Source organism: Lagenorhynchus albirostris, chromosome 4 (assembly GCF_949774975.1).
Source record: "Lagenorhynchus albirostris chromosome 4, mLagAlb1.1, whole genome shotgun sequence".
Taxonomy (NCBI): domain Eukaryota; kingdom Metazoa; phylum Chordata; class Mammalia; order Artiodactyla; family Delphinidae; genus Lagenorhynchus; species Lagenorhynchus albirostris.
The window spans coordinates 13470190-13486810 of record NC_083098.1 but is presented as its reverse complement, the minus strand read 5'-3'; the positions used below and the strand labels follow the sequence as shown (position 1 = coordinate 13486810).

Below are 16621 nucleotides of genomic sequence, written 5' to 3'. Positions count from 1 at the left end.
TTTTTAAATTTTTTGCTGTACGCGGGCCTCTCATCGCTGTGGCCTCTTCCGTTGTGGAGCACAGGCTCCGGACGCGCAGGCTCAGCAGCCACGGCTCACGGGTCCAGGCGCTCTGCAGCATGTGGGATCTTCCCAGACCAGGGCATGAACCCGTGTCCCCTGCATTGGCAGGCGGACTCTCAACCACTGCGCCACCAGGGAAGCCCGTAAGTCTTTATTTTAAAATCTGATATAACTATTGCTACTCTGGCTTTCTTTTGATTTCCATTTGCATGGAATATCTTTTGCCATCCCCACACTTTCAGTCTGTTTGTCTTCAGATCGAAGTGAGTCTCTTGCAGGCAGCATATATATGAGTCTTGTTTTTGGATCGATTCAGCAACTCTGTATCTTTTGGTTGGAGTATTTAGTCTATTTACATTTAAGGTAATTACTGATATGTATGTTCCCATTGCCATTTTATCAATTGTTTTGGTAGGTCTTTCTTCCCTTTTTCTTTTCTCTTGTGATTTGATTACCATCTTTAGTGTTATGTTTGGATTCCATTTTTCTTTTCTATTATAGATTTTTTGTTTGTGATTACCATGAGGTTTTTATATAGCAGTCTCTCTCTCTGTATATATTTATGATTGTTTTAAGCTGTGATCTCTTAATTTCAAATGCATTTTAACAACACTGCAATTGTACTCTCCTTCCCTCATGATTACTGTTTTTGATATCATATTTTGCATCTAGGTGTTTTGTGTATCCCTCAACTGCTTTTTGTGGATATTGATGATTTTACTACTTTAGTCTTTTTTTTTTTTAAGTTTTTTTTTTGGCCACACCCCACAGCATGTGGGATCTTAGTTCCCCTACCAGGGATCAAACCCGCACCTCCTGCATTGGAAGGCAGAGTCTTAACCACTGGAATCCCAGGGAAGTCCCCATTACTTTTGTCTTTTAACATTCCTACTAGCTTTGTGTGTGGATGATTTCCTACATTTATTGTATGTTTGAAACCAGTGAGCTTTTTCATTTTGTAATTTTCCTGTTTCTAGTTGTGTCCTTATCTTTTTTGCCTAGAGAATTTACTAACATTTGTTGTAAAGCTCGTTTGAGGGGCTAAACTCTTTTAGCTTTTGCTTGTCTGTAAAGCTTTTGATCTCTCCATCAAATCGGAATGAGAGCTTGCTGGCCTGCAGAGTTTCTGCTGAAAAATCATCTGACAGCCTTATGGGTGTTTCCTCGTATGTTACTCTTCACTTTCTCTTTGCTGCTTTTAATATTTTCTTTATCCTTACTTTTTGTAATTTTAAATACAACGTCTCTTCGTGTGTTCCTCTTTGAGAACACACATCCTGTATGGTACTCTCTGTGCCTTCTGGACTTGGTAACTGTTTCCTTTCCCAGATTAGGGAATTTTTCAGCTACTATGTTTTCAAATATGTTCTCAGCCCCCTTTTCTCTACCTTTTCCTTCTGGGACCCCTATAATGCGAATATTAGTGTACTTGATGTTTTCCCAGAGGTCTCTTAAACTGTCCTCATTTTTCTTCATTCTTTTTTCTGTTCAGCATCAGTGATTTCCACTACTCAGTCTTCCACCTCATTGATCCATTCCTCTGTATCATTTAGTCTACTGTTTATTCCTTCCAGTGTGTTCATTTTAGTTACTGTATTCTTCATCTCTGTTTGGTTGTTCTTTATATTCAAACTCTTTGTTAAAAACTTCTAACTTCTCTGTGCATCAATTCTCCTGAGTTCATTGATATTCTTTATGATCATTACTCTGAACTCTTTCTTGGGTAGATTGCTTATCTCCATTCATTTAGTTCTTCTAGGGTTTTATCTTGTTCCTTTGTCTGGAGCATGTTCCTCTGCTGCCTTATTTTGTCTAGGTTGCTATTTGTATTTTTATGTATCTGGTAGGTTACATTTCCCAAACTTGGAGAAGTGGCCTTCTGTAGGAGACGTCCTATGCATTCCAGCAGGGCACTCCACTTTTGTCACCCAAGCTATATGCTCTAGGGTTTCCCCAGGAGGGCTGTGAGGGGCTTTCTGTTGTGGCCAGCAGGCTATGTGGGTGGTCTGGTAGGCTTGGTTTGTCCCTAGTCTTATTGGTTGCCAGGCCTTGCCTTGTATGGAGGCTGCTGGTTAGTGGGGCCTGGTCACAAGAAGGCTGATTTCAGAACCCCAGGAGGTCCTGGGGCTAGTGCTGGCTCACTGGTGGATGGAGCCGGGATCCAGAAGACTCCGTGGCTGTTCCTGTCCACTGGTGGGTGAAGCTAGGTCCAGGGGTTAGTGCTGGACAATTGGCAGTCACAACTGGTCCTGGAATGTGGGAATCTTGCTGCAGGGCCCAGGGATCCTAGAGCTGGTGTCAGATTGCTGTGGAGGTGGGGGAGGCAGTTCTTGATACAGTTGGGTCTGGGGTGTCCCACAGCTTGTGTTGGCCTGCTAGTGGGCAGAGCCAGGGCCCAGCTGGTCCCAGGGCAGGGTTTGGCCTGCTGTGGGCAGGCTGGGTCCAGAAGCTGTGGAATTGTGGTTTTCTTGCATCTGGTGTCTGCCCACTGGTTGGATGAGTCTGGTCTAGAGGCTAATGCAGGCTTCCTGAGCGCAAGGCCAGCACCTGCCTATTGGTGGCTGGAGCTGGGTCTTGGCCCTCTAGTGGGAAGGGCCAGGTCTAGAGGCATGTCTCGAGTGGCTCTGGGCTCAGAAAGTCTTTAGGTAGCCTGTCTGTTGATGGGTGGGGCTGTGTCCTCCCCCACCCCCCCAGTTAGTTCTTTGGTCTGAGGCTCCCCAGCACTGTTGCCTACAGGCTGTTGGATGGGGCCAGGCCTTGGCACTCATGAGCTGGAGGGAGGATCCTACAATGGTGCCTATATGGTAGAAAGCTGCCAAATATGGCTGCTGCCAGTTTCTCTGTCTCTAGTTTGAGCTGCAGCTGCCTCCTTGACTCTCCAAGACCAGCAAGTAGGTCAGGCCCCTATTAAATTGCTGCTTTTGCCCTGGGTCCTGGTGTGAGATTTTATGGGCACCCTTTCAGTGTGAAGTTTCTATTTCCCCTAGTTCTTTGGAACTCCCAAAATTAAGTCCTTCTGGTCTTCAAAGCCAAATGCTCTGGGGGTTTGTCTTCCTGGTGCAGGACCCCTGGGCTGGGGGGCCTGACATGGGGCTTAGAACTCTCACTCCTATAGGAGAACCTCTGCAGTATAAGTATTCTTGTTTGTGGATTGCCCACCTGGGGGTAAGGGACTGGATTATATTGTGAGTCAGCTCCACCTACCCATCTCGTGTGGTTCCTTCTTTATGTCTTTAGCTGTAGAAGATCTTTTCTGGTAGATTCTGGTCTACTTCATCGACGGTTGTTCTGCAGACACTTGTGACTTTGGTGTGCCTGTAAGAGGAGGTGAGCTCAGGGCCTTTCTACTCTGCCATCTTGGCCGATCCCCCGTACCACACTTGACGTTTGTCTTCCTGCTTCTGAAGTAAAAGCTGCACCAGAGAAGGGGTTTGCATCACATCTTGCTCTCTAGTCAATCCCAGGAGTCAGACCTATACAGGGCACGTAGTAGGTACTCCATAAATATTTGTTGCCTGAACTCTGAATCCTCTAACCAGTAGACTCTCCTAGTTGACAGGTGTTTAGTAAGCAAGTTCATAAAACACTAGAAATCAGCATTATTAAATTCCAAATAAAAGGAAAACTAAGAATAATCCATATTTAAACTTCATTCTTTGACTGATTTATATGGAGACAAAAGTAATGTCATCCAGATTAGTATCTAGTCATAAAAGCACAAAACGTGTACAAATTAAAAGAAAACAGGTATACAAGAGTAGGCCTATGCTGCCATCATCCTAATACTGTCCAGTGGCCAATCTTAGGGTTACACTAATGGTCAGACATATGTCTTCTGATGTGATTCAATATAATGTATGCTAGCCAAAAATATGTAACTTGAAACTATGAACTCTCTAAAGATAACTTGCACTCTCTTCCTTTTTACTCTGCAATATAAAGGAACTGATGAAATAATCATAAAAATCCTGAAGACAGGACATTCTGCAGGACTAGTGTGGATTCTTCAATAATTCAGTGACATGGGGGAAAAAAAGGGTACTGTTCTGAATTGAGAGTTAAAGGACATAACCAGATGAAATGCATGGTCCTGGAATGGATCCTGCTTTATCCTATAAAGGACATTTTTGGAACAGATGGAAAAGTAATGATGGTGTGTTAAATGAGATGAAAATGTATTGTCACAGGGAGATGGAGATTGAATCAAGTTACAAAAGAGCATGTACTGTAAGATCTCATTTTAGTAAAAATACACACACATGCATAAAAAAATACCATATACAGAGGTGTTAATGTGAGTAACCTCTGTGTGTTGGGAGTATGGTATTATCTATAATTTTCTATAATACACGCATTCTGCTCTTGTAATAACATTATTTTGAATTAAAAAGAAACTATTTTTAGATTAAGAAGTTAGGCCTTTTATGTTCTAATGAAAATTTGTTTCCTTTAAACTAGGTAACTTGGGCAGATTTCTACTGGGAAATTTGCAGTACCACACTTTTGGTCTTTAAACCTGATTTGTTGGACAACCATCCCAGGCTGGTGACATTACGTAAGAAAGTCCAAAGCATTCCTGCCATAGCCAACTGGATAATGAGAAGGCCCCAAACCAAACTCTAGGTGATGCCTGCTGCCTCCAAACTTCGTTATTCTTCACAGCATCACTCTCATCAGATACGAAGCTCCATCAGCGTGCTGCATAACCTGCACACTCCCCTCCCCAGCTCCATCAAGACTTTCACTTCTGCCATATTCTGCTTATCAAAAAAAAAGGAAAAAAGGGGCTGGGGGAGAAAAGGGTTTTGTTTCCAGTATCCTTTTTATTCAGAGTAGCTTCACCTTATTTATAACTGAAGAAAAATAGTTTCAAATACAGGCAGGCTTTGCTTTGCACTAGTTCTGACATGCATGAATTTCAGTCACAATGGTTTAGTTACGTAACACATTTTCCAAAAAAAACCCTGAAAAGCTTTGGACTTCAGTTTCCATGCTATATTAACTGAGTAACTGCATAAAGTATAAACTTTACTGCTAGCTCTTCAGTCCACAAATCACTGTGTAAATAACAGATAGATATATGAGCAATCATGCCACTTCTTTCAAAATCTGTTAGTGACTGATCACTGCGCATCTGTCATGCGTGCACAGAAAGCAAAGTGTTGTTTCTTAGTGATAAATCCACTTGACATTTTACAAAAATGGATAATTGAAAAAGGGAACTCACCAACAAAGATTAAAGTGCAATAAAGAAATGAAAAGTGAAAATGGTGGAAATTCAAATTGAACATAAATGGAAAGAGCTGGCTGCGAGAATGTTGATGCTGTTGCAGTTCAAGAGGCTCTAGATATGCAGCCAGAAGAACTTGGTGAAGGCAAACTTATTGACATAAATGAGGAAACTGGTTGTGACAAAGGAGATGAAGATAACCCAGAGGAGGTGAGACTAGCAAAAAACCCCTCACGTTATAAGAATTGAGATCAAAAGAATGAGAAGACAATGTAAAGCAACTATAGCCCAGTAAAAATGAATAAAAAAACTAAAAATTGTGAATCACTATACTGTACACCTGTAACATATATGATATTGTACATCAACTATACTTCAATACAAAAAAAAAAAAAAAGAGAAGACAAGCCACAGACAGGAAGAAAACATTTGCAAAAGGACTTTATCCAAAATACACAAAGAACTCTTAAAAGTCAACAATAAAATAAACCTGATTACAAAATGGATAAAATACCTGGACAGACACCTCATCAAAGATATACAGATGGCAAATAAGCATATGAAAAGATGTTCAACATCATATGTCACTATGGAATTGCAAATAGGAACAAGGAGATACCATTACCTATGAGAATGGCAAAAATTCAAAATACTGACACCACCCAAATGTCCCATTCTGGTGGGGCCCCAGGAACTTTTCTTCATTGCTGATAGGCATGCAAAACAGCACATACACCTTGGAAGAGAGTTTGGCAGTTTCTTACAAAACTAAAATGCTCTTACCATATGATCCAGTAGTCACACTCTTTGGTATCTGCCCAAAGGAGTTGAAAACAGGTCCACATGAAAACCAGCACATGAATGTTTGTGGCAGCTGTATCAACAACTAGAAGCAACCAAAATATCCTTTAGTAGGTTAGTGGGTACGTAAGTTGGGGTACATGCAAACAAGAGACCATTATTCAGTGCTCAAAAGAAATGATCTATCAAGCCATGAAAGATGTGGAGGAAACGTAAATGGATTTTTAGGGCAGTAAAACTATTCTGTATGATACTATAATGGATTCATTTGTCAAACCCATAGAATGTACACCACCGAGAGTGGAGCCTACTGTAATCTATGGACTTTGGGTGATTATGACGTGTCAATGCATTTTCACTGATTGTAACGAAGTCCCATTCTGGTGCAGGATGCTGATAGTGGGGAAGGTGTGTCTGTGTGGGAGCAGGGGTACATGGGACCTCTTTGTACTTCCTGCTGAATTTGCTATGAACCTAAAACCCCTCGAAAAAATAAAGTCTATTTAGAAAGAAAAAAGAATAGGGATATTTCATGACATTGAAAGAGCAATAAAATGTTGGAAGCTGATCCAAATTTAGGATTATGACTATTTACCAAGAGACAAAAAAAAAAAAAAAAAAAAAAGTGTGCTTGCAAGTTTTATAGGAAGGTACTGTTCAAACTACTCTGATAAATTTTTTTACAAAAATAAAACTTCCTTAGTGTTTCTAATATTTTACAGTGTACTGAATATTAGTTTTACTATTTTGTTCACTTATACATTTATAATGTGCTGACAAAATTCTTAAAGGTCATGGAAGAATCATTTTCCCCAGTGATTACACACTTTCAACTTGAATAATTTCTACAGTCCCACACTACTGTGCAAGAACTGCCCATATAAACAAGCCATTTATATAGAAATCTTCCAAATAACTATATTATTTAGATTATCCCAACCTATTTTAAACCATAACTATATTGGAACATCATATTTTAGTTCAATTTACCTGTTAATATTAATATTGAATAGTCGAATCTTAGTATGTCATGTTGTATCAGGAAACATATAAACAAAATAGATGGCCTTATCCGTGAACTGCAGGGCAGAGGAAGGAGAATGTAGTTGAGAAGCAAAAAGGGGGGAGAGGTTGTGGGGAGGAAGAAAGAAAAGTCAAGTCCATCTAAGTGTGACCTTGTTGAAGGTGCTTCTTTCCTCCCAACAATGCTCTATGAAATTCAGGAAAAGGAAGTTAAATACTGTACACATTATTAAGGATTACACAGAAAAACAAAGTGTATTTCCCAAGTACCTTGCTTCTTTGGATTACATCTTCTTACCGTTGTCAGTGGCTGTTAAGAAATGACAATAGGTTATAAACGACTCTCATTTGCAAAGCGCTGAATCATGTCATCAAGGCAGTCTAAAGAAAAAACTTACCTTTCACAGAAGAAATTCAAATAATACTCTAATGAAGGTAGAAACTTTTCTTCCCTCTTATGCACGTTCATTTTCCTCCACATAATTACATTCTGACAAACTTTACTGAAAACAGAATTTAGTAAAACTGATAGATACAATGTTTATCTAAATTATGAAAACTCTAAGATAATCAGCCCCACTTGTTTACATATAATTATCATAATTCCAACAGAAAATGCAACCACAGCATGTTTTATAAGGAAATATTTCAATCATAGCATCATCATAACCTTTAGGTCATCTTTTGTTCACTGAAAGGACAACACATTCCATTACCCCATCCTATATCTAAATTAAACATCTCCTCACTGAGCAAGTAAGCAAGTGTGAGAGAACATGAATTAATCGGAGTAGAAATGGAACTGCATATTATAATCAGAAAAATAACCATACCTTTTGGGAAGTTAAAACAATCAATTCCTTAATTTTATGGACCATTTAAGTGTCTTGCTTAAGGTCACACAAATGGAAACCAAGTCTCCTGATGCTCCTATCTAATCACTATACAATAACACCAATAACTAGGAGCAATATTAATGTTTCAACATAGATTATCTATTGGTATAAAGTTACAAGTCTATGGGGTGAGAAATACAGTTATGAAAACACATACGTCTTCTATCTGTGTGTGACCTGTATCAACAAAAACATAAGTTGCTTCAGTCGGCCAAGATACTACTCCAACAACTGTGGCTTCATAGGCTCTTTACTGACAATGGATTATGATATTTACTGACATCAGTCCAATAAAGGGACTAATGAGAATACACCCAAAGTAATAAGTACCAGTTTACTGAGAAAGAGACGATATTAAGCACACAATAGCATCTCTTTTGTGCTCAATATTATGGTTTTTTCTTTTTGGGTCTTTGTTGCTGTGCGTGGGCTTTCTCTAGTTGTGCTGAGCTGGGGCTACTCTTCATTGTGGTGTGTGGGCTTCTCATTGCCATGGCTTCTCCTGTTGTGGAGCACGGGCTCTAGGCACCTGGGCTTCAGTAGTTGTAGCACGTGGGCCCTAGAGTACATGGGCTTCAGTAGTTGTGGCACGCAGGCTCAGTAGTTGTGGTGCACGGGCTTAGTTGCTCTGCGGTATGTATGATCTTCCTGGACCAGGGCTCGAACCCGTGTCCCCTGCATTGGCAGGTGGATTCTTAACCACTGCACCACCGGGGAAGTCCTTCCATATTATGCATTTTTAAGGGTAAAGGGATGAAAGTTTAGAAACTACTAAGGGTGCGAAAATACAACTTATGATCACAAATATTTTTATTATGCCAAAAACATAATATGGCATTACAGGGAGAACCCAACTACATTCATTAAAATAAAAATATGGATTTAACAACAACAACAAAAGAAACAGCCTATCATTGAAGATACATTAGTACAGGAAAGTTATGAGAAATCCATTATGCGATTTTTAGAATATTCTCAACATTTCACTAAGCGATTTCGGTACTGTGATGCAGAAGGAGGTATTAATACTATTTGCAGGTCCCTTCAGCCCATTACAATAAAATGTGTTGAGTATATTCAATACACTTGCAAGATGGGCTGAGTCTACTGACTCATCAGCTTTCAGAGTCTACAGTATCTGAAGAATCAATGTAAGAGCTTCATTAGCCTTCTAAGTCGAGGATTATATCACCTTAAAAACTTAGGAAGTCAGGAGGTCTTGAAAGTATAATCTCCAAAAATTAACAAATCTTTGATTTATAAATAAGTTTATTTATAATAATATTTACATAATAAAACAAAACACATGAAACTCACAAGTTATACAAAGAAACTGATGTATAATAAAACAGCAATATAGACTGACAGGCAAAAATTTAAAGAAAGACTTAATAAAGAGTTAAATATCAAGTAGACAACTTTACCTCTTCTAAATTTCACTTTGTCACCCACACTGATTTGGAATTGAACAATGGCTCTCTTTAGGAGGTCCCATACTGGAAATTCTGCAAACTGCTAAGTTATATTTTGATAAGAATTTAAAGTTAATGACCTATTTCCATGCAGTACCTAATGCTGCCTTGAAATGAAGTCACATTCAGTCTGCTTTGAAGTGAAATAGCCTGTTAATCTGTTCTGCCAGGCTAGAAAAATGTCACCAATATTTTGCTGATGTGCGGAGATGTGGCAGGAATAAACTACTATTTAGAGAGTAAAGAGAACTGGAGCAGAAATGACTGGGCAACAGTTTCAAGAGAAGCAAAAGCCAGGAGAGGGAAATCAATGAAAACATGCACAAGAATAGGCAGAGTAATAGCACAATTAGTGCAGTTGGGAAATGAACAGAAGGAATTAATCCATGGAGCAAGATAAGGGCTTCTTTAGTTACTATTCACTGGAAAACAACTTAGTGCCTAGCCAAACAAATCTGTTTTAACAGAAGTACTTGGGAGGACCTGGGGGTGTTAGTATATGGAATGCCACCTTTAAATTCATGTTGAGTTCTTGTTGACAGTGGTGAACATCTGTCTCAAATAGCAATAAAATGAAAGCTATATAATCTATACAGCTGCATTCTTTAACATAATAAAAAAGAACTTCAAATGAGACGAGCAAAAACAAGACATAAGCATTGTCAAATAAGGCACATGTAAAAATCTACACATATTATCCAGTGAAAGACAATATATATATATATTTGGAGGTAGAAATAATTACAAAAATACTGACATTTCTAAAGCATTAGCGTATTTGTTACAAACAATCACCAACTAATCCCCATTCAGAAAACTGTTTTGTAAAATGATTATTTAACATCTTCAAGACTACGTATCTGTGGCTTTTTTTTGAAATTTCACATGTGAGCATCTGGAGAATTCAGTTAGTGGCAAAAAAGTTGTCCATACTATGAGAAATGTAATATGGAAATTATAAAAAGTTATAAATGTTCATAAACCCCATGGTCATCATAATGTAAATGTCCTTGAGTGCACCAAGTTGATATTTCATCATCAGTTAGGAATTAACAATTCTTATTTCACAGGCCCATTGATGTTTTTAGTAATGTGGCTATATCTGCTGGCATACTCCCTTCGTCACCTGCAGGTCAGAAACTGGTGTTAAAATTCTGATAAAAATATTTTATGAAACGTATATTTCTTCTCTCCAATTTTCTCTACTTTTGGTGAAATTCTTAATAATCTTTCAAGGCCCAGTTTGATTCAGTGTCACTCCCTGTTAAAAATATTCCCGTATTCCTACATATGTTAGGGGAACTTCCTCTGTGCTTGTGGTCACATTGCCAGCACAGCAGTCTACAGCTTCTGTTTTTGATTTGACAGAGATATGCAGATATAGTTTGGATCATATCCTATTCATACAGCACATAGTACTTACTCCTCAGGTTCACTAAATAAAAACATTTACCAAAAAATTCAATGCAAGGTGTAAAAGAGAATAAAAGAAAATATACAAAAAAAAATTTTTTTTAATGTAACAATCTGAATAGTGAAAATAAAGACAAAACTCCCAAATCCAACCAAACAGAAATCATTTCATCTACACTTATTTTCAGTCCAAAGATACAATCATTGTCTTAAAAAAATTGTTTTTTCAATTGAACAAGACCCCAGTATCTAGACACTTATCCAGGTCTCTCTCTCTCTCTCTCTCTCTCTCTGTGTCACCACAGAGACCCCAGTTACAGTCTAAACTTGAGACTACTTTTATCTACTCTTCTCCTTTCAGTAAAAAACATGATTAGGAACAAAAACTACTGCATAAACTCTCAGGGAATTCACTGACATGCTTGCCTCCAAGCTCGTCCACAGATTTGAAAATAGCCCATGAAATCCAAACTTAACAGCAAATAAAAAAAGCAAGATGCAGAAACAACTAGTCATACAATTAAAAAAAAGCAAACCCTAATGTGTCATCTTTCTGGGGAAGCTGGGTGATAAGGAGGCTTTTGTTTGCCCTTTAATATCTTAGGAATTTTGAACTATGTGAATGTATTATATATATATATATATATATATATATATATACACATATATAATTTAAACTTTTAAAACCTTAAAAATTATTCTCCTCAAAAAGATGGAGGAAATGGAGAGGATTCTCTTATTTGACAAATGTTTCTAGTACCCAACTGCTCTTTAATTTGAAATTATTCAATTTTTGAATAAATGCATTTTATTGCACTCTAGTGAAATGAGTATTTGGCTCGTCAAAATGAAATTAATATAAATGTGAGAGTTAATAACAATATTATGCCATGTACTTTAAATCTTTGGATTCATAAATATTACTTAGTAAGTAAATCATAAAATTGTAGCTAAAACTATAGACCCAATTTTAATTTATTTCTGGGATATTTTGATGTCAGAGACAGAATTTTTCAAAATCAAAGTGTTTGTATCAGTTCTGGCAAAATGATCTTAGTTATTGTAGTACTTTTGAAGTAAGTATGCTTGTATTCTCCCACGCTATCCCTAAACTGCACGCCAAGTTAAGGACTCAAACCATCTTTATTATCCCCTTGCTACTGCTAAGTTGATGCCTTTTCATATAAATAAAGTTTATGCTGACAAATAACTTACCTTCATCTACTGTGGTCATATCTTGTTCTAGTTTCAATTTCTGTTGATTAATTTTTAGCATGGATTCTTCGATTGTCCCTTGGCCTATTAATTTTATAACTAGTACTTCTCTAAGGAAAATACAAGATATGTCCATTGGTTACATAATATATAATTACTTAATATATATAAACGATATAACTCACCTTAGAATGCAATAAGAATAATTTGAAAATTGTTTAACAAATACATCCATAAATTTAAATTCTTTTATTCAAACTACTTGAGATTGACATTTTCTGAGCACGTCACTTTTAAACATCCTTTCCTATTGATTCAAGAGATGAGAAAAAGATATCGGTACTTTAAAATTACTGGTAGAACTGTATTACAAGAAACAGCTCTGGGTTGAGGTAGGGTATTCTATTTTTAAAAAGAACATGCTTTGCTTATCAGGTTCCAAGAAATAATTTAGTACAAAAAGTAAGGAAGTGTAGTAAAGTATAAAGATTACATGGGAGGTTTTAGTTCCACCTTTAAGTACTGATAAATATTTGGTTCATAAATGAACTTACCAATGTCTTTTGGAAATACACTAAAATACTCCACAAAGAAAACACTGATTGTCTGCTGTTTACATGTGAGAACAGAGCTGAATTATAGGTATTTTCACCTCTTTATGTCCTGTGACCAATGTCTAATTTAACCTTCACCTAAAATATCTACAGCTCACATAATCTATTTCCTATGAGGTAACAAGGTAGCAATCGTACGCACATTACCCAGTCTATCTGGCTCTTACATGGTGTAACAAGCAAGTTACTAATTAGTAATTACTAATCTTTTTCAAAGGGGCTGGACCACTGGTAATACTTAGTTTTCATTTGCTGCATAACTACTTGGACTGGGGGTGGGAGGTGGTTTTATTTATTTTTTACTGTTTTGGCCACGCCACATGGCTTGTGGGATCCTAGTTGCCTGACCAGGGCTGAACCTGAACCCTTGGCAGTGAAAGCACCTAGTCCTAACCACTGGACTGCCAGGGAAGTCCCTGTTTTAATGACTAGAATATGAACAGATTACATGGTGGAGTTCATATTCAACACTGGTTGGTATAAAATACAGCGGAAGCCATGCTTTGCTGAAAATATAAAAACTAAGGCAGGACATCTGACAGATCATATTCTAATGTTCTATACAAATTAGACTGGCATTTGATTACAAATAAATTTCAACTGCAAACACTTACTTAGTCTGGCCTACTCTATGGCATCTATCTTCTGCTTGTTTGTCATTGTAAGGATTACAGTCAATATCGTGAAGTATAACAACATTTGCTGAAGTCAGGTTTATTCCTAGGCCACCAGCTTTTGTTGACAGCAGAAACACAAAGATATCCATATCGGTATTAAACTCGTCAATTAGATGAATCCTATAAGACAAATGTATTAGGTTAAATCTCAAAAAAGGGTATATAATTAAAACTGAAAACAATCACTTCACATGGAAAATAAACTTGAAGATGTAAATACATGCTCTTGGCATTCTAGTTATTTTTCCTGTAGCTATTTTATTGAAAAGACCTATCCAATTCACCAACTTCTTTTCTATACCATTTATCTCCCTACTAACTCTAACTATTCAGATTTGATTAATTGCTAAAGGACTGTTTTGTCCTTTGTTTAATGACTTCTGGCTTTTCTAAATTCTGCACACAGCTTTTCAATCTTTAACCTTCTCAGAGTCTGCCAGCTGTGACTCATAGACAATATACCCGATGAACTAAGAATCTCAAAATCAAACTATAATGATGTATTCTCTTTTAGCAAGACTTCTTTTCTTACTCTAATGCAGGAAAAAAAAAATTTACTCTGGCTGATAAAAAAAAATAAACCAAAGATACGATGCAGTTTAAACACACTAGAAAAAGCATTTCAACTAAGACAATCTTTTTAAACTCTGGGAATTAAAAAAGAAAACAAACAAAAAAACAAACTCAAACTTACTCAATTACCCTTAAAATATGAAAAGCCCAAGATTTTAAGATAACCTTGGTTTAAAGATAAAGTGTTTTAGACTTAAAATGATTTTTAAAGAGAAAACACTGACAACTATATAATTCTAGTAGTTGTTTCAAAATATATTTGTATACGATTCAGACCAAAAATTAAATTTTCTTCATCTTAAGTTAATGAATGATTTAAAGTAACCAAACGTAAGACTCAAAGCAATACAATTCCATCAAATGCCCTAGACATTTAAAATTCTAACATTTACTCTTATTTGAGGGTAAGGTGGAGAGATTTTCTGAAACTAAAGTATACCAACCTTTCAGAAATCTGAGTCTTTCCATCTAATCTGAGGTACCTATGCTGATGATGTTTTAAGAGAACCTCTAAAATATCCAGCATCATGGTAAATTGGCTAAATAATACAACTCTATCACCCTGTGGAAATACATATATTAATTAGACACATGAAAAATAAAATTATAAGTATCTAATGAAAACCTGCTTCTTTAATAATAACAATCATAGCTAAAGTTTCTTATTTTAGATTACGTATAAGTAAATTATCTTCTAAACTTTGACCTAAAATTTATTTTTAAGACTAATTAATGGGAATAGCTACTAAGTACTACTTAGATTGTGATCTTACAAATCTATTTCACATATAAATTGTAGTATTAATTTATTTTACATAGTATCAATATCTTCAAAATATTAATTTTGAAGCAACTATATAGATTGTCACCTATGAAATAATGACAATTAAAATTATTTTTAAAAAACATCAATATAGATATATTCTACTAACTTCTGTTAGATGGAAGAAGAGTAATCAGGAAAACATATGCCCAAATATATCCAAAAAATGCTCAAACACCAGTTTCTAGAAGAATGTAGAACACAGGCTAAAGCTTCAAGAAAGTCAAATCATGCCAGAACTGTTTCAAAGAAGTTGAACTAACTGGGGAAACATATAAGGAGCAGTATTCTTCTTTAGTACCTTCTGTTTCAATTCAGACAAGATGCAGCCTAAAACTCGAAATTTTCCAGAATCTAAAATCAAGTCCATGTCTAACTGGAAGTTATTAATGTGTCGATACTGTTTACAAAGTACATGTAATTCAAAGTCTGTCATAACTTCCATATCTTCAAAGATCAGGTCAGGGTTAGCCTCACAATGTGTAGGTTCCTCAAAACAAAACAAAACAATATATACTTCAAAATGAAGATAATTTATAATATGATTAGAACAACCTAATAAAATTGTTTACATCTGATAAAATACCTAAATCATAAAACATTTTAGTGCAACAGATTTACCAAAGGAAATTGATATTTTTTTAGGTACAATAAAGGGGGGAAGTTCTTATTGTTTTAGAGATAACACACTGATAAATTTACAGATGAAATGTCTAGAATTTGGTCCAAAATGATCCTGGAGAGGATTCGAGGTGAAACAAGAGAGAGTTGTGTCATTCCAGATGATAACTGTAGAAAATGGGTGAAGGTTTCATATGCGTAGAAGATTTCATTATACAATTCTCTCTACTTTTACATGTCTGAAATTTTCCGTAAGTTTAATATAAAAAATTTTAAAAAGGCAAATGGTTGCTTTAAACACAATGATCTGCAAGGAGAAATAGGGGTAGGTTAAGGGAGAATGAGACAAAAATAGAGAGTAACAGCTAAAACTGTACACAAAATACAATAAAGAAGAAATAAAATGAAAAAAATAAACGGAGAAAAATGCCTCATAATGCAGGACATACAATCTGATGAATATTTTTGGTGAAAAATAAATAAAAGAAGTGTATTATGGAAGTCCAGACCAGGAGCTGGCAAACTTTTCCTGTAAATATTTTAGGCTCTGTAGGCAAAATAATGTTTTGCAACTCTACTCCACTCTGCCCTCATACTGAGAAAGCAGTCACAGAAAACAAAGAAACAAAAGGGTGTGGCTGTGTTAGAACAAAACTTTATTTGTAGAAATAGCTATTGTCATATTTGGTCCTAAGGCCATAGTTGGCTGACTCTTGATGTAGACTGTCAGTCCTTCTTGGCTCTTATGTCCCCTAAATTATTTTGAACTCTGTGTTAAAAATGTTTTTCTTAAATACGTGGTTAATTAATATGCTTACTAGGTTCAATGGTCTGATTTTTAGACTAACAATGAACCTCATGTTTATTGGTGTTAATAAAGCTTAGTTTTAGCATAATACAAAATCCTTACCTTTAGCATAAGCTGAGACATTTCCTTGAGTTTTTCAGCTGTGTAATATTGGCGATGTAATAAAGGATGATTGGCCATTTTTCTCAACTGCATCATGACATTGCACATTTCTGTGTTTTTTTCTGTAACACATTAAAAACAACAAGCTGATAGCTGTTTGTTGAAATACAACTCAATGCAAACAAAAGGTTTTAAAACTATTTCTTCAAATTCCAACTAATTTTAAAAAGTGAGCAAATCCCACTATCATAGGACTAAACAAAATGCAGCCCTAGTACAGAATTATTTTT

At 36.3% G+C, this 16621-nt stretch overlaps 2 protein-coding genes across 3 annotated transcripts in view; one reads left to right on the top strand and one right to left on the bottom strand.

Annotated features, from left to right (window-relative positions):
• HPGDS (hematopoietic prostaglandin D synthase) overlaps positions 1 to 4686 on the top strand; it is a 28481-nt gene extending 23795 nt beyond the window's left edge. Inside the window, exon 5 of the mRNA XM_060147106.1 lies at positions 4522 to 4686. Within this exon, the coding sequence (XP_060003089.1) occupies positions 4522 to 4686 (165 nt within the window). The remainder of the gene's footprint in view (positions 1 to 4521) is intronic.
• A 4578-nt stretch (positions 4687 to 9264) lies between these two features.
• SMARCAD1 (SWI/SNF-related, matrix-associated actin-dependent regulator of chromatin, subfamily a, containing DEAD/H box 1) overlaps positions 9265 to 16621 on the bottom strand; it is a 69710-nt gene continuing 62353 nt past the window's right edge. For both annotated transcript variants that reach the window (XM_060147104.1, XM_060147105.1), the window contains 6 exons: positions 16332 to 16453; positions 15102 to 15290; positions 14421 to 14539; positions 13342 to 13524; positions 12114 to 12223; positions 9265 to 10611 (listed from right to left, as the gene is read on the bottom strand). In XM_060147104.1, the coding sequence (XP_060003087.1) occupies positions 10550 to 10611; positions 12114 to 12223; positions 13342 to 13524; positions 14421 to 14539; positions 15102 to 15290; positions 16332 to 16453 (785 nt within the window). In that variant the 3' untranslated portion in view covers positions 9265 to 10549. The remainder of the gene's footprint in view (positions 10612 to 12113; positions 12224 to 13341; positions 13525 to 14420; positions 14540 to 15101; positions 15291 to 16331; positions 16454 to 16621) is intronic.